The sequence below is a fragment of the Musa acuminata genome, chromosome BXJ2-9 (genome assembly GCF_036884655.1).
Source record: "Musa acuminata AAA Group cultivar baxijiao chromosome BXJ2-9, Cavendish_Baxijiao_AAA, whole genome shotgun sequence".
NCBI classification, from domain to species: Eukaryota; Viridiplantae; Streptophyta; class Magnoliopsida; order Zingiberales; family Musaceae; genus Musa; species Musa acuminata.
Window position 1 is genome coordinate 3,845,163 of NC_088346.1, and position 23,791 is coordinate 3,868,953.

General features: G+C 41.8%; 3 protein-coding genes across 9 annotated transcripts; 1 reads left to right on the forward strand and 2 right to left on the reverse strand.

The window, feature by feature from the left end:
* Positions 1-3,879: 3,879 nt before the first annotated feature.
* LOC135622606 (protein IQ-DOMAIN 25-like) lies at positions 3,880-7,209 on the reverse strand. Of its 2 annotated transcripts, XM_065124595.1 has the most exons (4): positions 6,743-7,209; positions 5,219-5,615; positions 4,780-5,034; positions 3,880-4,680 (listed from the first exon to the last, which is right to left on the reverse strand). In XM_065124595.1, exons 2-4 carry the CDS (start codon positions 5,600-5,602, stop codon positions 4,030-4,032), a joined length of 1,290 nt encoding a protein of 429 aa, XP_064980667.1. In that variant the 5' UTR covers positions 5,603-5,615; positions 6,743-7,209; the 3' UTR covers positions 3,880-4,029. The 2 variants fall into 2 exon arrangements, with proteins under 2 accessions (XP_064980667.1, XP_064980668.1); XM_065124596.1 differs by lacking the exon at positions 6,743-7,209 and having other exon boundaries at positions 4,780-4,986; positions 5,219-5,843.
* Positions 7,210-12,603: 5,394 nt separating this feature from the next.
* On the forward strand, positions 12,604-20,509 carry LOC135582093 (hexokinase-1-like). 6 transcript variants are annotated; one of them, XM_065124602.1, is made up of 6 exons: positions 12,604-13,114; positions 14,444-14,522; positions 14,685-14,840; positions 15,001-15,104; positions 15,180-15,307; positions 16,050-20,509. In XM_065124602.1, exons 1-4 carry the CDS (start codon positions 13,038-13,040, stop codon positions 15,016-15,018), a joined length of 330 nt encoding a protein of 109 aa, XP_064980674.1. In that variant the 5' UTR covers positions 12,604-13,037; the 3' UTR covers positions 15,019-15,104; positions 15,180-15,307; positions 16,050-20,509. The 6 variants fall into 6 exon arrangements, with proteins under 6 accessions (XP_064980674.1, XP_064980673.1, XP_064980675.1 ...); XM_065124601.1 differs by having other exon boundaries at positions 15,001-15,099; XM_065124603.1 differs by having other exon boundaries at positions 15,001-15,028.
* Positions 16,184-19,831, reverse strand: LOC135622607 (receptor-like protein kinase HSL1). Its single transcript, XM_065124597.1, has 2 exons — positions 17,224-19,831; positions 16,184-17,140 (listed from the first exon to the last, which is right to left on the reverse strand). The coding sequence occupies exons 1-2, from the start codon at positions 19,829-19,831 to the stop codon at positions 16,704-16,706; spliced, it is 3,045 nt and encodes a 1,014-aa protein (XP_064980669.1). The 3' UTR covers positions 16,184-16,703.
* Positions 20,510-23,791: the final 3,282 nt, after the last annotated feature.

Consider the following 23,791-nt stretch of genomic DNA (forward strand, 5'->3'; position numbering starts at 1 on the left):
ACAAATCAGATCGATGAATTAATGTCTAAATCCAATTTAAATCGATGAAATTGAGATGTCACAATACTGCACAAAAGATTAGAGAAACAAACATACGGTCCCCTCTCGACGACGTGACCTTATTGGCAGAGGCTTTTTCTCCCGAATGAAAATTGAATTGGGTTCTTCCAAGAACATTAATTTGGTCCCCCATCCCTATTTCCACGTGTCCTAAATCCTTTCTTCGTACCTCTTTCCTCCTCTCGTTGGCTGCATGCTCTATCACCCACCCAGAATTCCACGTAACCTTATTCATTGGACTATATATATATTATATATATATATATATATATATATATATATATATATATATATATATATTCGTCGATCTTGCAATATAAGAGAAGTTTGATGGGAGATTTGTGACATTTGTGAAAAGTTGGATGTCGAATATGTATGTCAAAAAATTGAGATTAATACTCAAATATGTATGTCGAATATATAAATTAAAGTTTATTTTAATAAGAGAAAAAAAGGTATGTCGACGAGTAGGAATGATTCGGAGCGCCGTTCATTTGCCTTCTTCCTCTCGACGAGTCTGGAATTAGGGTTAGTCGTCCGCCCGACTCTTCCCTATTACGACGATCATGAGATTCTAGTGCTAAAATTCGGGGTCCTAGACGTCCGGTTCTTCCAATTCCCGAGTGGAGTAGCGAGATTTCTATCGTCACCCTTCCCTTGTTACCCTGTCGTTCGTGGAATTGAAGGCCTACTCTTGCACGTTGCAGAAGAACGCATGGCTTCTGTCGCCGAGGGGCATCAGAGGGCGAAAAAAAAGGGGAGGTACTTGTTCTTGTGAAACTTCGGGTTTATTATTTGTTGTCATTCTTGTGAAAGTTCATTCTTAGATAAATTCTCTTGTGATGTCCGTGTCTGATTACAGTATGATGCTTCTGGTAGTTGCCAGATTCCTTGATTAATTTCGTTAAATTGAGTCGGCGATCGTTTCTTTTGAGAGCGATCGCAGTCACTCCTTTTTGTTGGAACTGGAGGGCGAGATAACCTTCAAGGTGTTCGATGAATTACCGTGTTGCAGGAATTAACTCTGTTTTGTCAGACGGCATAATGCAATCTAAATGGTCAACTCTTTCCCTAACCCATGACCGTGAATCAAACTTTGAGGTTTGAATAGAGACACAAAGGGAATTTTGAGATAACAAGGGAAAACTCACAATAAACACGTTGAAGGATGCTATGATTTGCTATTCTCTCGAGAGCAAGCTTTTATTTCACAGAGGGCAAGAACAGTTAGTTTCATGGTCACATTTGAGACCAGCGAATATAAAGAAACTTGTTTTTGATTGTCAACCGATACTTTAGAGCATGGGGGATAACTGGTTGAGTCAGATCTCAAGTTATTGTCCAAGTAATTCAGGATTGTTATGTTGTTTATGTAGGCCTAGCAAGATAAGATGTATGATATCGCCGATGGTGCACCGGTAGGTAGTGAGTTCGGTGTGAATTCATTTAATGCTAAATTTCCATTTTGAACCCCCCAATTAAGAAAACTGCAGCTTTTGTTTTTAATCTGGATTAGAGACTTCGACAAAATATGCGGAAAGATTGAGTTGAGTTCGCGTACGGTTACCTTACTGATCTTTACCTTCTTGATATGATTTACTTCTTAGCAGAGCTCATCTATGGAATCACAATAACCGATATCACTATTGACTGCTGAATGTTCATGCACTGTTACATGTGCTTTTATGATTCATTGAGATAAAAGCATGGATCTTTCAGCTGGTGTCACATCTACATGATGGGAAATTTATCCTGAATGACACTAACATGAAGCTGATGCCGATATTCTAGAGGGATCTGCTAACAGAGATTGTGGTTAGCATTCAAGCTCGATGTTTAGGTAGAGAAGCAGGAGTGTGCACAAGAGATATATCGAAACTCGGTTAAAGTATGAAATCAATGTTGAAGAATAAAGATTTAAGAAAATAGAGAAGAAATGATGTCCATAAATTTTATCATTTAAAAAAAAATGAATTTCTGATTTTATGCCTCTTCCTCCATCTCTTGAAGAAATCTTGCAACTGCAAACCCTGAAAATCCACTACCATCTCCTTGAGGAGACTAAAAATTTGGTGAACAACCTTGGTTTAGGTTCTCTTCGAGAGAGATAGGACAAAGGAAACCCATTCTTTTTTGCTCCTGTCTTCCTGATTTCTTTTTTCTCAATGATTGATTGGATGCTGACCCTCTGCTGTGGCAAATAAGTTCTCCTAACTTGTTTGCGATTTTTTACTACACTTGTTATTAATTTATATTTAGAAGTTCTTCCAAGATTGGATGACATGCTCTTATACGTTAACCATATCAGTCTCATTTAGCAACAGGTCTTTTTCGTAATCATTATTCGCACCGCTCATGTGATTAAATGTGGTTTGTCATCATCGAAGAGGACACTGCATGTCACAACTTGTAGGTGCTCAGGACCACCATATCTGAAAATGCTTGGTGATAAATTTATGTTCAGTAAGATCAATTAATTTGAGATTGCAGAAGACATTTACTCATAAGCACTTTGACATTGGTAGATCTTCCTTCATCTTGGAAGCTTATCCAGATATAATCATTATTATAGAATACATGTTCATGAAAAACAGCTTCTTTGATTGACAACTTTTCCATCCCCAGAATCTGCATTGATGGAAATTGTGTGTGTTAGACTACCCCATTGTAGAATAATTATAGATAGGATAACTGGTAGGTTGATTTTATTTGTTTATGGGTGAGTTATCTGTAAGTGCAGTATATCCCGAATGCAATTACTTTATTTTAAGATTGCGGTATATCATGCCATTTACATGACTTCCCTTAGATTACCTATTTCTTAATCACCTGCTGCAAATTCTTTTCGTGAATATCGTGTTTAGGCACTTAAAAAGTGGTGGTTCATCTTGTCTTATGTGCATAAAGATTAGTACTCTCTAAACTTTCTGAATCTTTTATTTCATAAAGTTGATTTATTTGGTTGATTGTAGTATTGCAACTAATATATGATCGATTGAGTTTCTCTTGGTGGATCTATACAAATAAATTATGAAATATCTCATGGTAGATCCTGCCTGGCATTTACTTCTACCCATCCATTGTGCACCTGCCCCTTCTGCTTGGGTGCAGCTCTTGATATATAATAAAAACGATGTTGGCTAATCAGATAGGTTCTTCCGAAAGATTTTAGCTCAGAACATATTGGTTTTGTCCAAGAATTTAGTAGGTCACTTAATTAAACAAAGTCACTAAGTTAATCCATCTTTTAGTTGCTCTTAAATCACACATGTACACTTCCTCTTCAAGAGGAATCAACTCCCCCTGCAGGCATGATATGTGTCAGCCACATTTAAGACAAACACTTGGCACACATTTATAATCAATTGATCGATGAATAGAATTCCTCATAAACTTAAGGCGAATTTTAGATCAATGTTGTTGTCAAGATCAGGATCGTATGGTAGAGATTTAGGGAACTCTGGATGGACCCAGTTGTGGATTGCTTAGAAATCCTAGGAAAGAAAGAAAAATTAAAACTATAAAATAATCCCATTCAAGCCCTATAGAATTTTTTGGACTGGATTACTTTAAAACGATTCAGTATGATTATCTTAGAAAGCAATCTAAAATGTAAAGTCTGGGTCTAGCTTCACAATTACTAAGTTTTAGTGTCTCATAAGCAAGGCATACTGTCAAAACTAGCTCAATCAACAAGGCTGTTTGTACTTATGACACAAGATGTTGGTTTTATCCCGAGGACCGAGTTCCTTCAAGTTTTGAGAACTTCAACAGTAGATTACTGAAATTGGCATGCTGATATAGATTCATAAAGGAAGCTAAGAACCAAGGTTGCAGCAAATTTAGATCAGACCAGGAGAATCTACAGATCCCTTCCTCTACACTCACAATTCAGTAGCAAGGAATAGTTCAGAGGTTCTTACAATTCCAAGAGAACCTCTCCCAAACCAGTTTGCTTTCACTACTGACTCACCACATGCTATCCAAGTAGTAATCCCTGGCTGCCTCCTTCACCATCTTGGCAGTCCTATTAATCCTTCCCACCATCCCATATTTCAAATTGCAATAAGCTTCGTGTTCTTGTAAGGGAGACCAGGTGTCGCTCAGACTAGTCCCCGGCACGGTCTCGTTTGCGTACAACTTCTTCCTGCGGCTGGCTTTCTCTGGTCTCTGCTTCGGCGTGCTCTGAGGCCTCACCTTTGCCGCAGAGGACGATGTGTTTGCCATGTAGTTCGGAGAGTTCGCGGGGCTCGGAGTATGCCATACAACCACATCTGCGGTTATGTTCATGTACCTCGGTGGAGTTTGTGGGTTGAGGCGAGGAGTGTTTTGTGCTGTCTTGGAGCAGGGAGATCTTTCAGGGTTTCGGTAATAGTGGTAGTCTCGAGAACTCCGGCAGCTGGGGATGGAGAGACGAGACGGGATCTTGTGTGCGAGTGGAGAAGAAAGTGGCACCGTGGGTTCCTCGAGTGCATTAAAACTAGAAGAACCTGTCCTCCTGAATGACTTGGACTTGAGTTGGAAGGTATCCATCTCCACGATCTTTGGACTCCTATCGAGGCCATGGCTCTCTTCTGATCCCGTAGGCTTGCACCTTGCATCTCTGACATTAAACCTTTCCTGGGCGAAAGAGAGAGCAAGAGGAGAACACAGAATCAGAGGATGGTGGTCGTCGATTGAAAGGTAAATACCACTAGTGTTTGAGGATCTCGGTCGTACGAAGGATCTGCGATGGCAGACTTGTGCGTCGAGTCTTCGACCTTGCTGGGGCAGAGCACGAGCTTCTCGAGGCCTGGCTACAGACTGAGCTCTTACAAGAGCTCGCAGTCTGCGGAGGGTTATGGCTGCTTGCTTCCTCACAAGGTAGCCTCTGACTAGAGCCTGCAGCTTCACCAGCGCTTTGAGAGCTCGAAGAGCTTTCTTTGCCTGCGTCACAACAGGAACGCCAAATAGATATAGGACCTGATGCCTGGGCTAGCAAACCATAGTTAAAGCATAAAACAGGTATAAGAAACAGCAATAGAGGAGAGAGAGAGAGAGAGAAAAGAAGACTAAACAAAGGACTATCCAGATTCAAATAACTCGAGGATAGAATCAGATGAGGCGCTCGAAGTGAAAGGTGGGATCTCTTCACAAAGTCTACAAGATTTATCCATACCAAGTAACATCTGAAGGCTGTCTGAATCTTGACAGCAGCCCACCGTTCGTAGATGCCATAGGGCGTCGTTCTTTCTGTCCCAAGGCTCTTCAGTCGCACCATCGCCGCCTGAGCCGCCGTCACCGCGGCGCTGGCAGCGGCCGCAGTGGCTACCGCCACCGCTATGGCGTGCTTGCTCTCCTCCTCGCTGTCGTCGTGGAAGGTGCTCAACCACGCTGCTGTAACAGGACTGTGACCCATGCTTGCGGCTTGCTGGGGTCCGGCAAAACTCCACCTCTTTCGATCTCTGGTGTCGTGGCCACTGGTGCTGGCATCGTCCTTTTGACCCTTGGTGTCCTTCTTCCCTCCCAGAAGACTCCTCAGCCACCTAGCAGCCCGCCCCATCGCCGAGGAGCTCCTACGGAGAAAGTGAGGGAAAGGAGTGAATCAAAAACTACAAGTTAGGGAAGGCATGACGCGAGGGGGTCTATTTAAAAGTTGGGAGATGAGCATGGCGGTGGTGGACAGCTAGAAAAGAAGGCACCAGCAGCAGCGAGAAATCTTCAAAAAGAATTAAGTAACCTAAGGAGTTTCATGGAAGGAAAAAGAGCTTGTGTAGGAGATGAGAGGGGGGGGGGGGGGGGGGGGGGGGGGGTAGGCAGATATGTGATCGTTGCACTTCCAACAGTAAAAAGACGCGCTATGGTGAACATCTCGTGTCTCCCAACATTCTCCCCTCACTCGGATTTATCGGCCAAAAAAAAAAAGATAGTATGGGGTTTTTTGTTTTTTTTGTTTTTTGTTGCCTCAAAAAAAAAGAAAGAAGGTAGATAGGAAAGGAATAGGGCCCATCTTAAACTTGTTGAAGGGGAAAAAATTTAACGTCGTCGTCCTCCTCCTGCCATCTGCGGTTGTTCCCTTCTCCCTGTAGTCTTCATCTTTGACTCGGCCCAGCTAGAAAACACACCGCTTTGTTCCGCTAGAAAACACGACTCCATACCATGGAGGTGTGGAACACACCTCAAAGAACGAAAAACCCTGGACCTTTCCCCTCTACTTAGCAGGCAACGCTTCATAAAATGACAGAGGTAAGCGACAGCAAGTAATAAAACTGAGCTCAATGCTTACAACAATGTCGGAGTTTTAGGCCCGGTTTGCAGAGTAACACTCAGTACGACCTCATCGTCTCTCTCTCTCTCTCTCGCTCTCTCTCCCTTCCTTCTGCTGATAAATATCTCCTCGGGAAAGATATATTATCTCAAAGCTCCGGCCTATCCTAACGCATCGCAGCTGCTCTTAGACGACAAAGCCAAGAACAGGGGAGCCAAACCAAAGGGCTGCCCGCTACTGTGTAGGTAGATGGATACACACACGTCGCTCGAGAAACAAGGGAATGAGTTGTGCTTCTCTTCCCCACTACTTTTTATGCTTCCTTGCTAGCCTCTCTGCTTGAGACACCCCATCGAAACACACACAAACAGGGGGTGGAGGCTCGATAGAGGAAAGAAAAAAGAAAGATCCTGGGTTTGGTAAACCGTATCTTACTCTGTTTAGTGTGAGAGCCCTCGTCGTCAGGCTTCCCCCTCAGAGGAGATCTCTCTCTGAGATGATAAAAAAGGGCTTGGTCAAAGGGGTCGGTCGCAGAGATCCGCAGGGTATGGCAGCAGTAAAGGCCCCAAGGAGGGAGTGGTTCACTAGTTACTACCCCGAGTAAACGATATGGTGTGTGGGTGTGAGCTACGCCTCCACCTTCTTCTGCTTCTGCAGCAGCGACGTGATGATGTGGTGCAGAGGAAATGGAGTCCCGGATTGAGATTTCAGGCTACCTTGGATGGGGAGAAGGGAAAGGGAACATTTTATATGGCTACAAATGGGTTGTTTAGACTTCCGATGCACTGGTGACGGTGATGATGTAAACCCAGCGGGAGTGGCGAGGACGTGGGAAACGGCAGCGTAGCATCCTTCGATGGATGGGCATTGAAAATTCCAAAACCTGGAGAGTGGAATTTGACATCTTGCGTATGCTTTGTCTCCTTCGTCGGCTAAGCAAACAGCAACTCTGGCAGCGCACCGTGCCGACTCCATTAGATGTGACTTAGCTCCTAAACACCTCACTCATCGTAACCCCAGTGTCAGCCCGGTGAGCCTTCCCAGGATGCAAGAAGTCGGCATGGCCATCCAAAGTTTAGTCCTCGCAATCGATTGGTTGGATAAGCACGCATTTGTCGCCCGAGAGGTGGAAGAATGGGCTCGCCAAGGCAGCTACGGCGGAAGCATAGCGAACAGTGGTGCGCGGGTGAAAACAATAGTCATAATAATCGTGTGGGGGATGGTGCCGAGTCACGGGCGACGTAAACGTGAGCCTCTCCTCCTCACCGCTGTAAAGACTCGAGGCATTTGGAGAGTGGGGGCAGTCATTGCAGCTTAAATCACGGGCGGGGCACGTGCGAGATGGGTTTTTCTTGGGTTGGGTTGGTCTCATTAGCTGCCATACACGTGTTACACATTCGCTGCACTGCTGATCCACAGCATTGGGATCCAAAGAGACCTCCACCATAATTATCTTCTCTCCTTCTCGCACTCCGGTTTCGCAGTAGCCGTCGGATCATCTGGCCTGATCGAACCACGACAAGTTAGGGATGTCAAGGTGGTGGCGGGCCCTCGATTAAGACACAAGTCCGGTATGTGCATCGCACTCCGACGCTAGTTGATATTATGGAGCTCCTCCGTTCATAGGCCAACGTAATGATGGCTTGCTGTGCTTCTAAATGATAGTTAATGATGATTTAACAACTGAAGAAGAGCTTATCATTGATGGTGCCATCGTGCCAGCCGACAGTCATGCTGATATTTTAATCTAACGAGCATGGACTCAAATGAGCTCGTTCTTTCTTTATTATTTTTATTCTTCTTCTTTGATTGCTTTTTTATATATATATATATATATCTATCCTACTAGTTCATCCGAGCTACAAGTACGAGAATATGGCTACAGGGCTTACCTTGTAGCCAATCACCACCTGCCGTATGTTTCGTATACTCGTTGAACTTGCTTGGAGCTATAAAATATTAAGGTCATGGAATATATATTGAGTTCCTCTTCTGCTGTTCGAACAGTAGGAGTGCATTTAAGTTCCCCGACCGCATCACTGTATGATTTAGTCTACGAGCCACTTGGAACAGTGAGTGGCCTGCGGTCCTATCCAGTGCGCCAGAGATCGTGGAAGCAGACTTCCATCTCCACCTCCATCTACTGCTCAAATCTTCTTGCGACTGTGCAAGTACAGTAGCAGCAGCGGCTGGGGCTTGTGCTTCCACAGTGGTCTCTGTGTGCGAGTCTCGACCGACTTCAGCGGGCTTGCTGTGCGATTCTCCTGTTGGGGTTGCATGGCGTTCGGGAGCACAGTGGCCCTGCTGCTCCCGGGGACGTGCACTCGGCGGCCTTAACCTCCCAAGTAGTACGTCCCTGGAAGTCAGGTCTCTGTTCCATTCTTCTCGGGGCAACAAGTATCATAGGACGCCACTATGCAAGGACAGTTGCATCAGGGAAGCCTGCACCACACTGTGGAACTCCAAATCCATCCGCTGGTTGCATCGAGCTGGGTCACTGCTCCTATTCGACATGCCATCGTCGAACCTGTTTAACTGTGCTGTGCTGGTCAAGTCAAGAGTAATGTGGAGACGTGATTCCGATGGGATGGAACAGTTGGATGCATAGTGAGTCAGAGAATCTTAGCAGGAGCCCGACGGGCCCACTTCAACGAATTTGGAGGAAGATGCTTGGCGTTTACTTACTTGCACTACAATCTTCATTTATAAGCGTTGAACGGGTTATGGAAGCCGAATTATTTATTTATGTATTCAATTAAATATATAGATTGTAAATATATTAGTAATCCTCTTTTATATGTCACTATCGTTAACACCCATCTAAATTTACCTGTGTCGACCATTACTAACTGTGATTCCAAATCAATTCGAAGGGATAATAAAAAAAAATCAATAATTGAACAACCTTACATTTCATCCCTTTTTTTTTAATTATCTAAACATAAATTAAGAACGACAAGTACGTAATTGATTCTGAATGGTGTATGTGCTATAAATTAGAATTTCAACTTAGCTGTGCATTTAGATTTTCTTTTCTTTCTTTCTTTTTTTTTTTTTGCTAGGAATAAAATATAAGGTTTCGTTGGGCCAGAAACATGAACACGGGCTTTATCTGTTGGTGTATTGATTAGAAATTGGATCGATCGTGGGTTGCAAAACTTCGATCCGATTCCATTCCATTTCTAATCGATATATATATATATATATATATATATATATATATATATATATATATATATATATATATATATATATATATATATATATATATATATATATTGGATGATCATAAAATTTTTCATAATATGGACGGCTGTAAAAAAGAACCAAATTATAATAATGGGTCATGTATGGCTTCATCGTACGTCATTGTAAATCAGAGTCATGACAATCGATTGAATCAACATAAAATCGGATCGTCGCTTATGCGAATTTTTTTTATTCAGCCAACAATTAATGTTTGCTTGAAAAGTCCAAAATTTCTTAGCTTTTCTTCTTCAATTTAAAATTAGACTTTAGTTTTTGAGTCTCACTTCCAAACAAAAAACTTATAGTATCTTATCTTTCTATTTTGCTATAGAATAATACTTCAAAAATTATTGGATGTTGCTTTACAAATAAAGCTATTTTTCATTTTTTTTTTTGCAAAAATCCTCGTTTTTTTAAAACATTTTTCATAGAGCACTGATGGGAATCTTTACTGATTTTCTTTATTTTCCAAAAAAAATGTCTTATTTATAGTTTGATAAGTATTTTAAAAAATAGGACACTTCTTGAGAAATGTATTTACATATTTCATTTGTAAAATAATTTTGTCGTATTTATCTTCTTGCAGCACTTGCATTGTTGCATGTAATAAAAAATCGTACACGTCTCTGTATGTAATATTCAACTGCAATATGTTTTTGGGTACTAAACACATATAGTTATTATTTTTTGAAGGAATAATTATGTGCAATTTATCCTAAAAAAAACTCAATAATAGGGTTTTATCGAATGGCATTCTTATGTTTTCACAAAATATTTTCTATAAAATCAAATAATGACATATAATATTTGTTGATCATATTTGACTTTAGTTATATTTAGTGATAAAAATGGGCAATATTTGACATCAGCCTATATATCATATCTTTTATATCAAATCTTCAACATATATGACTTTTTTATCATTGGAAACCGTTAAAATCATAATAATATCGATCTAAACTCAACTAAGACACCTCAAAAGTAATAGTGGATCCCTCTATCTAATATTTCGAAATACTACAAAGAGCATATTAACATATACGAATGTTATAAATATCTATTATATGATAAAAAATATTTATATAAGAATATAAAGATGATATCGCCTAAAAGAAATGAATAAAATGTGTCATCAATTTCTACCATTAGGTTTATAGAGAAAATATCTCAAATGATCGATATAACAATAACTATTAATTATGTATTGTGAAGAGGATCGTAAAAAAGAGAATGATGTAAAAAAGAGAATGATCGTAAAAAAGTGAAGGGGGAACGAGTGATTCATGCTTCTTAGACTTCACACATGAAAAAAGAATAATAAGTTGCATGTAACTTAATAATGATTAATATAAATCTTTAAGTTATGATATATATTACCTATAGTAACAACTTCATCTGTCTTATTTCCCTGAAGCTGAGGAGATCTATGTAATGGCGTTATTTTATTTATATACAAAAGTAAATATTAGGAATAGAAGACATTATATCTGAAGTTTAGGGGATAAAAACCAAAGAGAAATTCAAGCATAGATATATCATAATACATATTAGAAAGTTCAATACACTTACATTCTAATCAAGTAATATACATAACTTAATAACTTAAAAAAATCAAGTTTATTTGATAAAGATAACTTAATTAGTATCACTTTTTCTATTTTTTTTCTTGATTTAAGTGATTAAGCACATGCTTAAACTTTATCTCGTCAATATAAAGTTTGGAGGATCACAATTTGAGTGTAATACAAGTATAACCCGAGTGTAACATAGGTATAAATAAAAAAATTATCTATAAAACTATCCAAAATTTTAAAAAATTATTATAACATCATCTTAGTTTTTCTGAGTTTTTAAATACATATGCCTTCAATTTTGAGGATCATGAGCTTCTCAATCTAGTGGTAACTACAGGTTATGAAAAACATCAATCTTCACAAAGAAGAAATCACGTAACGTGCAGCTCTCTCTAGTTTCAGACAACTTGATCTATATGTGTAAACAAACCATCATGATGATGCAAATCTTTTTCTTCAATTAGATCATCCATATGAAAAGAATCACATCGGTGACAGACAGTAAATATGATGATAAATTAAGTAGGGTTGACCAAAACCATCTGACTCCAACCAAGTTCAATGTGGTCTGATGATTTTGATTATTTTTGTATAAGCCAAGAAATAAATTGAAATAAAACTAGATTCAAGTGACATTAACACGATAATAGCATATTACACCGACACAATCAATTATGTTTTAAGCAAATTTCTCTACCACAATTTTTTTTTGGAGACTGATCGGTGCATCTTTTATTTCATTATATATATATATATATATATATATATATGCTTAGATGGATGCCACTATTGTTCGATTGGCACTTCCCGTGGAAGCAAACTGAGTTCAAGGGATACGGCTAAGTAAAGGGACGAGCTATTGAGTTTGAATTTGAAGGAGAAGAATAAGTCCACTTGTTTTTATACAGAGATATCGGGCGAGCAATCAAAGAACAAGTTATCGTTCTAACTACAGAGCAATGGATAGGTCAATGATGTGATTTCATCATCTACGAAGACACTATTGTTTGTATACTTAATGAGGTTGTGCTCGATGCTATCAATAAAGTTGTAGAGAATGTCATTGTCGTTGACGGTCAGAGAGGAAAGGAACACAGGAGTTCATCATTGTTATCGGAGAGAAACACAAGAAAGGAATGGAGCATTGGCTATCATCGCTTAGACTAAGGTTACACTCGTTTAATATAATCCTTGTATATCCTCTTTCGACTTTTGATTCAAACATGGCCAATTCGCTTTAAAGAATTTAACCCGAACTAATTTCATCTAAACTAAGATCAGATTGAATCAGTTCTTAGATCAATCATTTTTAAGTTTCAATAAAAAGGATCGATCGAATTTAAAATAATATTTTTGAGATTTTAAATAAAAAGAACGCCCCGATAAAAAGTAAATATATGGAGGTATACATAAAACCTTATTACGAAGGGTTTGTTTTTTTTATAAATTACCCAATATTTATATTTATTTATTTTGCTCTCTGCTTCGTTTTCTTTTTTTCTCTCTCTCCGCCGAATCCATCCCCCGTTTCGCCCAATCCCACATTTTAGCGGTCTGGCCTTCGAGATTTCTTTCATTTCGCCTTCGCCATTCAAACAAAGGGGAAGGCAGCTACGGATCCCGACTTCTTTCGTGATCCTGATCGTTTTCGTCCTCCGAAGGAAGGATCTTGGAAGACGGAGCCCGGGAGCCTAGTTCTTGGATCGATTAGGAGGTCGAGAGGGGCTCGTCTGATCGGCTCGGAACCGTAGCTCCGAGGACATGGCCAAGGCGGCGATGGCGGTGCCCCTCGTGCGGCACCGGACGCGGAGCTCGGGCTGCCGCGGTGATCAACGAACTCAAGGAGCGACGCGCCGCGCCAGCCCAACGCGAAGCCGCGGCAGGTGGCGGACGTGACGACGGAGGAGATGCACGCGGGGCTCGCTTCCCAGGGCGGGAGCAAGCTTAAGATTCTGATCAGCTACGTCGACAACCTCCCCCCTGGGTACGAGCCATCTTTCCCGTTACCAGAAAAGGAACCGCCCATTTTTCTACCGATTCATGAAACTTAGCTTTGTTATTTGGCATTTGCAAACCTTGTATGGTTCCTCTTTACCTGACTTTGTGGTTCTAAATTAGTTTCTCAAGTGAAGTTATTGAACTTTTATAAACTTGATAGTTTCTGGAGAGTGGAAGAACACAGGATTCACTCTATGGAAATCGCTCGCTGGGGTTGCCTTATAATAGTAGTCATCTCCTAGTCTCTGGCTCTGGACTCCTTGGTGCCTTATCAAACATGGTTTTCTAGGTGTGCATTCAAGATTAGATCAGTATAAGTTTAATCAATTCTCTGCCATGACATTCATTCTTTTCGGTGAGGCCGTATAACCATTGGCATAGGACTTTTGTTTAACTGAAATTGCCTTTAGGGCACCTCATGCATTTCCGTCAGCGAATAGTTCGTTTTACACAAATTCACTTCAACTTCATTTTAGTTAGTTATTATGCACAAAACATATTCTGTCCATATGCGTATAGCACATGCAAGCAGTTGTTCATGACAAAGAAATTGCAGTATGTTAGAAGTGAATTTTCCTTTATAAAGAAATAGGCATTGCTTCAGAATAGTCATTTGGGATGTTAATATTTTTTTGGTTTATGTAATTACAGGTAAGCATATTGACATTTATTTACTAGTCTACATAATACATTCCTCGGGAATGAATGTGTATTTTTATCTTCAATTTGGATCTTTATTCTATGGTAATATCTGGACCCCTTGAACACAACTTTTACAAGGATCTTTATTCTATGGTAATATCAGGACCCCTTGAACACAACTTTTACAAGGATGAGACAGAATTGTTTTATGCTTTAGACCTCGGAGGAACCAGCTTCCATCTCTTACAAGGATCAGCAGGCTTTGAGAATGAGCAACAGAAACTTACTTCATAAAAAATTCCCATCTTCCTATGCTGACAGTTTGCATTTTTTCTGTTTGTTGATTTTAGTAACTTTTGCATGCATTACCATGTCAAGTTTCCTTGTTGATTTATTACCTAGTACACTTAGTTTTCAAGTTCAAAAGTGTCTCTTGAATTCATAATGTATCTTCTCACAATTGCTTTTGAGATATTTACATGCATTGGTAGCTTAATATCTTCATGTCTGGGCATTCTATGTTTTGATATATTTTCTTAGTGAGACAAACCAGACTATTTTGTGAAAATTATGATCATTTCTGTTGATGGTTTATTGGAACCTTATGTATTTCAACTTGTGCGGTCAGGATGGGACCTCACAGCTTGCTGACACACTGTTGTTGTTCTTGAAGGCAGGTTGGGGAAGATGTGGTCGCTGAATTGATGAGGGCCATTGAAGGACAAGGTCTCAATATGCAAGTATCAGCACTGGTAAGTTCCTTTTTGTATTCCCTTCTTCGAGTTTCAGATGAAATTACTTTTGACTGAGATTTCAATATGTACCTCTTGAGCTGTGTGGTTATTCAACTTTTTGCTATGATCTTCCTTTTCTAGACTAGAGAGAATTAACAATTGTAGTAATTCTTGATTCAGGTTAATTATACAATCGGGACATTAGCTGGGGCGAGATGTTATGATAATGATGTAGTTGCTGCTGTGATACTAGGCGCTGGTACAAATGCAGCCTATGTAGAGCTTGCCCATGCAATACCTAAGTGGCACAGTCTTCTTCCCAAATCAGGAGAGATGGTGAACAAACTTTCTTTTGCCTGACATGTAAAGTTAATCTTTTTCTCCTTTGGTTATGATAATTGAACATATAACATATAATAAAACAAGATTTCTACTATGCAGCTGTTAGGAAAGCTTGTTGACATTGTATAAGTTCTTAAATTTCATTTTTATGTAGGTTATCAACGTGGAATGAGAAACTTCAGGTCATCTCATCTTTTCTTTAACTGACTATGATCAAGCATTAGTTTTTTGAGGGTTTGAACCCTGGTGACAAGTAATGTATAAAGAACTTGACTTATTTCTATCACTAGAATTGTACAAATGCTATAAATTCAAGAAACTTTGTCATTGCAGATTTTTGGGAAGTTGATATCTGGAATGTATCTGAAAGGAATTTTAGGAGATTCCTGAGATTGGTTAACGAAGCTTGCCTTGTTTGGAGACTGTGTTCCATCGAAACTCAAAACTCTGTTTATACTAAGGTACGTATAACTGCTGCTATTAAGGAAATATTCTGTTTTATGGATAGAATCAGTTAATTGTGGAGTAATGGTATGATCCATTCTGGAGAGTTAAACTTACTGCGGTTAACTGGCTAGATATATGTGATGATCCCGTTGTGGCTGGAATTGAAAATATTTTGCTTGCATCGGATTTCCCTTCTATCTATCTTCCAGGTCGATCTGAATGTATTAGCTATGGTTGTGATGGGATATCTCAGCACAATGTGATATTAGGTTTTTATTATTATAGTTCCTTGGAGGAACCTTTATGAGCACAGATTTTAGAATCATCCTCAACATAAACTTGTATAATCTTCTTCAGATCAATTTTATTGATTGTGCATTTTAGATAATTGATCTTCCAATGGTTCCTTTCATGTAAGTTATCTTCAAGATCGTGAAGCAGATATAGGATTTTGTGTTTCTCTTTTCCAACTGAGTTGTCACAGGCCGAGCTTGAGTTTGCATTACTTCACAGATTGCTTTGTGCTTATAATTTATTCTTAGATCAACTTGTGATAACCTGAAGCTTGGTGCAGTGCATAAGATTGAATTTTTCCGATGCTGTTATATGCTTATATGCATCGTGATCTTGATTTAATCAGTGGTATTTATCTTTCTCCTCTGGTTGGCAATTGTTTTACATCGTGCAGTCTTGGTCTCTTCCAGATTTTACATATTGTGGTTGATTTTGAACAAATTTTCAACATGAGATTTGCAGGACTCCAGTCATGTCAGCCATGCACCACCATGCTTCACCTGATCTTATTGTTGTTGGGACTAAACCGAAGGAAGTCTTGAAGGCACAATCTTCTTGGTTACTGGCGTTCATATTTGGCAGCCTGTTGTCTGTAGTTGGCATAATCTTCAGAGGTATTTCTGTATCTTAAAATGATATCTATCGCATCTAGCACAGTCTAAACGAATCCAAACATTTTGTACAAGACCCTTTTCTATGTCGTGTATGCAGTTCTTAATTTGACCTATGTGATTGCATCTGATAGTAGAGTAAGCAAGCGGTGGTCAGTTCACAGAAGACGGCAGAATCTTGTGCAGAGGACGCTGTTCTGATGCTGCCCGGCTTGTCTCCTGCACCTGCATTGCATTGTGGTGATGCTCTTCTTCCTCTCCCTTTCTTTTTCCTCGTCCTGTTGTCTCTTCACTATCGACATACAAATGGAGGGGATACAATAACCTTTCGAATTCTGCGTCTGTCATGTCTCTGCAGCTGTTGCTGTGCCAGAAATCTTCTGCAACTACATCCGGTGATTTCCTTGTAGTGAAGCAAGTGGTGGCCATATTCCATTAGTTGCTCTATATTGACCGTGTCTTGGTGATCAGAGATCCTCATGACGACGAGGTAATAACCATTGCCTCAGACGTTGCATGCCAAACTGTTCTCATCGCCATCATCGGGTGATCCTTTTCGTCGACTACTCGTCTTCGAAGATAGAAGCGGTGCCACGTCGCGCTCAGCGCAGGGTTTGCAATCGTCTCCGCGCGGCCGATTGCACCTCATCAAAACCTGCAGCACGTCCTTCATGGACGGCCGCCGTGAAGGCGAAGACTCCGTGCAGCGAAGCCCCAATTTGAACACCTTGGTTATGTCGTCCATCTGCGGCGAGTCTTTTATGGCCGGGTCTACCGCGTCGCTCAGGTTTGCTCCCTCTTGGATCTGCTTCCAGGCCCACTCTGCCAGGTTACATTGCTCCCCCTCATTGTTTGCCCGTCTTCCTGTGGTCAGCTCCAGAAGAACAACCCCGAAGCTGTACACATCCACTTTCTCGTTCAGTCTCCTGGAATACCCGCACTCTGCGTACGAAAACAACATTAGCAGTCATTCGATGCTTTGAATCATGGATGGAGACCGAGTTCGAGGGGGCCTTTGTTCTTACCTGGAGCCATGTAGCCGAAGGAGCCGGCTATTACCGACACCGTGTCGAGCTGCCCGGGCTTGACCAGCATCCGTGCCAGACCGAAGTCGGCGATCTTGGCGTTGAACTCCATATCCAACAGGATATTGCTGGACTTCACGTCCCGATGTATGATCGGCGGCGAGCAATCATGGTGCAAGTAGCACAGCCCTCGGGCCGACCCGACGGCGATCTCCAGCCTGGTCGACCAATGCAGCGGCGCCGCCCGCTTCCCGTGCAGCCACCGATCCAAGCTCCCGTTCCCCATGTACTCGTACACCAGTAGCTTCGCGTCGGGGCTGGAGATGCAGCACCGCAGCTTGATGATGTTCTTGTGCCTGATGGATCCCAGGAACTTCACCTCCGACTGGAACTGCTTCTCCAGCTTGGAGTCAAGCTTCCTGCTGCTCCAGATCTTCTTGACGGCCACGGTCTCCCCGGCGCGGTTCCCTAGGTCGACCTTGTAGACGTTGCCGGACCCGCCGCTGCCGATCAGGTTCTCCTCCTTGATGCCGCGCATGATGTTGGATTCCGTGAAATCCACCGACTGGAAGGAGGTCACGTTCCACACGGCAGGATCGCTGCCGTTGCTTCTCTTCTTGTGGTCTCTGTACACGAAGACGGAGAACGCCAAGGCCATCAAGAACACGAGCCCGCCGAGGACGAAGAAGAGGATGCGGAGGCCACGGGACAGCCCGCCCGAGCTGCCCCTTCGGCAGGCGGGGACGTTGAGTTTGGAATTGGCAGCGCAAAGGCTGGGATTCGAGAGGAAGCTTTGCTCGTTCGCCGGGCTCTGCAACGCCGCCGGAATCTCGCCGGAGAGCTGGTTGGACGAGAGGTTCAGGAAGTTGAGCTTCAGGTTCGCCATCGCCGTTGGGATCGAGCCGGAGAGTTCGTTCGCCGATAGGTCGAGCGAGGTCAGCACCGGCAGCGACCCGATCGCCACCGGGATGTGTCCGGTCAGCTGGTTGTGGCTAAGATTGAGATCCACGAGCGACTTCAGCACTGACAAATCCGACGGGATCGTTCCGGTGATCATATTGCCTTCCAGAGAGAGGGACTGCAGCCGCGAGAGTCCTGTTAGGGTCGACGGGAGGTTGCCGGAGAACATGTTGTTACTCGCCAAGAACACCACCAAGTTGCCCGCCGAGGACGGGACTTGGCCGCTGAATCGATTGTTCTTGATATCTAACCGCGTCAGGTTCCAGGGAAGCTCGTCCGGGAGGCCGCCGGAGAAGGCGTTATCCCTCATGATCATGGTCGTCAAATTCACCGCCGACCAGATCCCATCGGGCACCTCGCCGGAGAAACTGTTGCTCTGTACCTGAATGTTGTCGAGCGTTGAACAGCTACCGAGGGACGGCGGTATCTTTCCGCTCATGTTGTTGTTGAAGACCACGATGGAGGTCAAGGCGCCACCATTGCAAAGGCCGTCCGGTAGCTCACCGAAGATCTTGTTGTCGTCGACCTCGATGTTCCACAAAGGACAGTGCTTGCCCAATTCCGGTGGCAAGACGCCGGTTAAGCCGTTGTTGAACAGCCGGAGATCGTACAGTAACGGCAGGAGGCCGATGCTCGCCGGTATCTCGCCAGATAACCGGTTGTAGTACATGAAGAGGACAGACAGGTTCAGGAGCTTGCCAAAGTCTTTCGGGATCGACCCATTGATCTGATTCATCGATACATCAATCCCTTCCAGGCCTAGAGCTCCGATGGTCCCATCAATCGTGATCGGCCCGGATAAGTTATTCTTGTGTAGATACAAGTAGTCCAGATTCTGGAGCGCCCAGATTCCGGCGGGGATCGTTCCAGTGAGCGAGTTCTCCGACAAGTCCAACTGCACCAACGCTTCCAGTTTCGAGAACGAAGGTGGTATCTCGCCGACAAGATTAGCACTGGTCATCCACAGGAAGACCAGCTGAGTCAAGTTACCGAACTCGGGCGGAATTCTGCTGGGAGCAAAAGGGTTGTAGGCGAGCACGAGTGTCTGGAGACGGGAGAGGTTGCCGATCTCCGCCGGGAAGCTTCCGTTGAAAAGGTTGCTGTTGAGGACTAATTGTTGGATCGCCGGGAACCGGCTGATGGCGGGAGGGACGTCGCCGGAGAAGTTGTTGGAGGAGAGATCGAGGTGCGTGAGCAGGGGCGAGAGGCGGTCGACGTCGTCGGGGATCACGCCGACGAAGCGGTTCTGAGATAGATCAAGGTACCGGAGGCTGGAGCAGTCGTATAGGGAGGTGGGGAAGGAGCCGGGGATGTTGTTGTAACTGAGGTCGAGGTAGGTCAGGTTCCTGAGGCTGCAGAGGGAATTGGGGATCGGTTGCGAGATCTTTGGGGTCGCCTGGCCGGAGAGCGTGATATTGACGACGGAGCCATCGGTGGCGCAGCCGACTCCCGTCCAGGCGCAATAGGAGGAGGTGGTTGTGTCGTTCCAAGTGGCGAGAACGGGTTGGTCTCGCCATTCCCTCTTGATCTGCAGGAGGATTCGCTTCTCGTCGTCGGATAGTGTTTGTGATGCGGCTCTGAGTGCGAAGCAGAGGGAGAGAAAGGAAAGGAGGAAGAAAGAGACTTCACGTGTGGTTCTGGCCGCCATTTTTGAGCCTCTGTGTGAGGAGGCTGGTCTGAGAGGCAGGGGCTGCGTCTCGGTGGCAAGGAAACGAAATGAGGCTTCTGCTTATGTTTATGGAGCTCAAAAAGTGTGATGGTGAAACAGATACTGCGATTGGATTCTGTCCACAGTAGAAAGGCGTTAATTGAGGTGTGCAGTATGGATTTTTGCGGAGGGAGTGTTCCCTCTGGAAACTTTGAACGGTCAGCGGTCGACGGCCCTACGCTGTTGACTTTTGAAGACGGCCCACGGAGACGTCGCCTGCGGGTCCCGCGTAAAGATGGGGAACGCCTGTGATGGCTTAAGATCTACTAACTTACGGAGAAGGGGAAGGATCATATATATATATATATATATATATATATATATATATATATATATATATATATATATTGCATGGATCTCGTAAAATAGAGAATGAAGGACCGAGTAACTATTGTTGATATTTATTGTGGACGTTGTAAGAGGTCGGAAATGCTCGAGAACGACACCCTTTTGGTGGTAATGCAAGCAAGCCATCGAGTGAAACAAGCAATGTATGTCAGCACACAGCATTTCTCTGACGAGTGTAATTTATATAAGGTTTCAGACATGTGAACTAAATTTTATATGTAGCTGATATGGTCGATTTGAATCTAATTTGACTTTATCGTGTTTGGACAATTTTCACTTGAGGGAAAAATATTTGTATTTATATTTTGCTTCAATTCAACGATACAAAACGGTCTCTATCTTATATCATATTTTAGTTTATTTCTAGAGGCATCCATAAAGAGGCTCATAAGAAGTATTTGAATAAGTAATGAAAATATATCTAAAAATATTATTTTACATGGTATTGATTTTGCCATCATCATCGATTATAAAATATCAAGTGAGAAATACTCTCTCGATGTCATGCATATGTCCATTTAGTGTTTCATTATCTTCGAGATTTGAGGTGATACAATGATTTATTTTTTATATATCTAGGCTTATTGAATTTCATGTATTCGATCCTCATCGATAGAAAATTAAAAGATATGTCCAAATGAAAAAAAAAAGGAACCGTATCTAATTGTTGTAAGTGTTAGTCTAAACAACTTTATGTCATGGCCTCGGGGCCGACGTGGTTTGGTCGGAGGTCCGAATGTGGGGGATTTTACGCGGCGTCTCTCGAAATCTCTCAATGGCCGATTACGACGGTCCGGTCGGGATGTCGCGTCGGGGGGAAAGCTTTTACCGCGACGTCGGGAAGAGGCGACCCCGTTCTCGCACGTCGGGTCGGAAGCTCGGCCCGACCCCTCCGACGATCAAGTTAGTGGATGGCGAAGGAATTTTTGTTGTGAATCATATAATTTTGATTTAATAAATAAATAAATATTTTTCTTTAATTTCTAGATTGGATGGCAACAATCAACATCAAAACACAACCTTTCTCCGTGCACAAAGTCTATTCCCAAGACTCGATCATCTAGCAAACGTTATCCTGGGGCCAAATGGAATCATGTTTTTTTTTTCGGTGACGAGAGCAGAAAACACGTTTTTGGAAGATCAGCATCGAAATTCTTAGGATTACAATAGACTAAGAAAGAATACCTCAAATAATTGCTCTTCACATTAAAAAAAAAAAATGTTGATCTCTCCTCTCCATCAAACTCTTTCTAGAAACTGTAAACTTCTTCTTTTCTTTTTTAGAATTATTATTATTATTTCAAAAAAAATCATCAATCTTACTTAATAACTAAACTGCAGTATTAATTTTTTTTTTTCTTCTTAATTTATTTTTTTTGTAAAATATATATTAATCAGTTTAGATCTTAATATTGAGATCGAATCTAATTTTTCTTACTTACCTTTTTATGAAAAAGACAAATTTTACTTTTGGGACTGCCTCTGCTGACTTGGTGAAACACAAAGTCCGTCTCTCCGTCTCTGCCATTCTTCTTCTGTGTGTCCCCTTCCGTGGTTTGGTGCCATGTGTTTTACGCCAATGGAAGGGGGGAACGCGAGAAGTTCTCCGCCTACTAAGTAGAAAATGAACGTTTATGAATGAGGAAGCAGACGTGAAGCAAAGGAGAGAGTCCCTTCGACGACCGCAACACGCTCTTCTGGATTGCTGACTTTGGTAGTCAGTCTGCCACATCAAAGAGATATGCACGTTTTCATAACAGCGCACCTTCTTGGAAGTCATCGTTGATCATCTAGAACTGATCTTTTGACCAGTCTATTGGTTGACTCGCTTCTGCCATCCTCATCGATTTGCTGCCCCCGAGTATCAATTCCAAACACAAGCTTTGAACACACTACCTAAGGGTAATAATTATAATAAGACTCGCGTGACATCAGTTATCCCAGATGACACCTCCCGCCTATGTTGACCTAATGAGGCACCCGGTCAAAACGGACCGGAACACCTACCAAAGCGCATTAATATCTTGCTCATGCTCGATTCCTCACGCCATGCCAACAACAATGTCAGACGCTACCAGAAGTACGATCATGCTCCCTGCGGGCAGGCACATCATGCAACGGTAATTCTCACTATAAAAACCCTCGCGCGCCGAGGAGAAAGAGGGGAGAAGCAGACACCACTTGCCTAAAGAAAAGAACCCCCCACGATCGCCCACTGACTTAATCGTCGGAGGGTCGGGTCGAGCATCCCGACCCAACCTATGTGTAGGTGCGAGGCCGAAGGTCCCCATTAAATGCGCAGGCGAGGAGCTCATACTCGGAGGGAATAACGACCTCGTCCCAATCGGAGCACCGTGATCGGCCACCTCAGTAGTTGGGAGGAACGTCCCAGGAAGATCCCCGTCATCCAGATCTGAACTAAGCCGCGTCGGTCCCAATGTCACGACTTAAGGTTGTTTACACCAACACCTATCAAGTCTCACGTCAAAGTGTATACTTGTCTATATGTCAGTCTCATGCGGCTCTATCAAGTGGGTTTCATCTATATATATATATATATATATATATATATATATATATATATATATATATATATATATATATATATATATATATATATATATATATATATATATCTCTATATATATATATATATAGCAGAATTGATATTCCGGCAATCCAATAATACGTCACCTTATGAGATCGAATTTGAAACAGTATCAACTAAGATGACTACTCATCCCTACAGTAGAATGTACCAATGTGTTATAATTATAACTTGGATTGATATACATTTCCACCATAGTCTGATCATATTAAAATTTATATAATTACGAGTTAATCATCACTTTAATTCAGCGATTACTAAGTTCATTGTAAAAGTGCCCCCAAAGTGTGTTTATAGGGATATACGAGTTAATCCCTACTTACTTATGTATTGAAGAAATTGAGTAGACCACAATATAATTTATGTACCACCAAACTTATAATAAGCTTCGGGTCTATATTTAAATTAAATATAAATCTCACATTTGAAATTTGTGAACAATATTTATCATATCATACCTTAACCTTATTATCATCAAATTATGATTGGATGGATGGTATTGAAAATACACCCTCTTAAATTTTAATCGTAGATATTCATAATCATAAATATATCATTTGGGGGGAGGAATTTATGAAGAAATAAGAATATTAAGTTTGTAAAGTTATGTCAATAGTAATATTTCTATACTATATTTTGATTGTTCGATTGGAATGTCAATTCAAGATCAATCATGGTTTTATTATACATTTATCTTATATTGATGTCGAGAAATATCGAATCCCCTTAGTTTATGATACCTCAAATCATACAAAACTGCATCGAGGGTATGCTAATAAAATTTTTTCGACGCATAAATTAGGTTTGATTATGAGGTATTAGTTAAATAATAGAGATGGAGAATCTTAAAGAGAGTTTGGGAGCACACCCAAAGGGCTTTTATAGTAAAGTTTTGAATCTTTATATTTGAAGACTATGTTAATATCAAAGTTATTATGTATCTT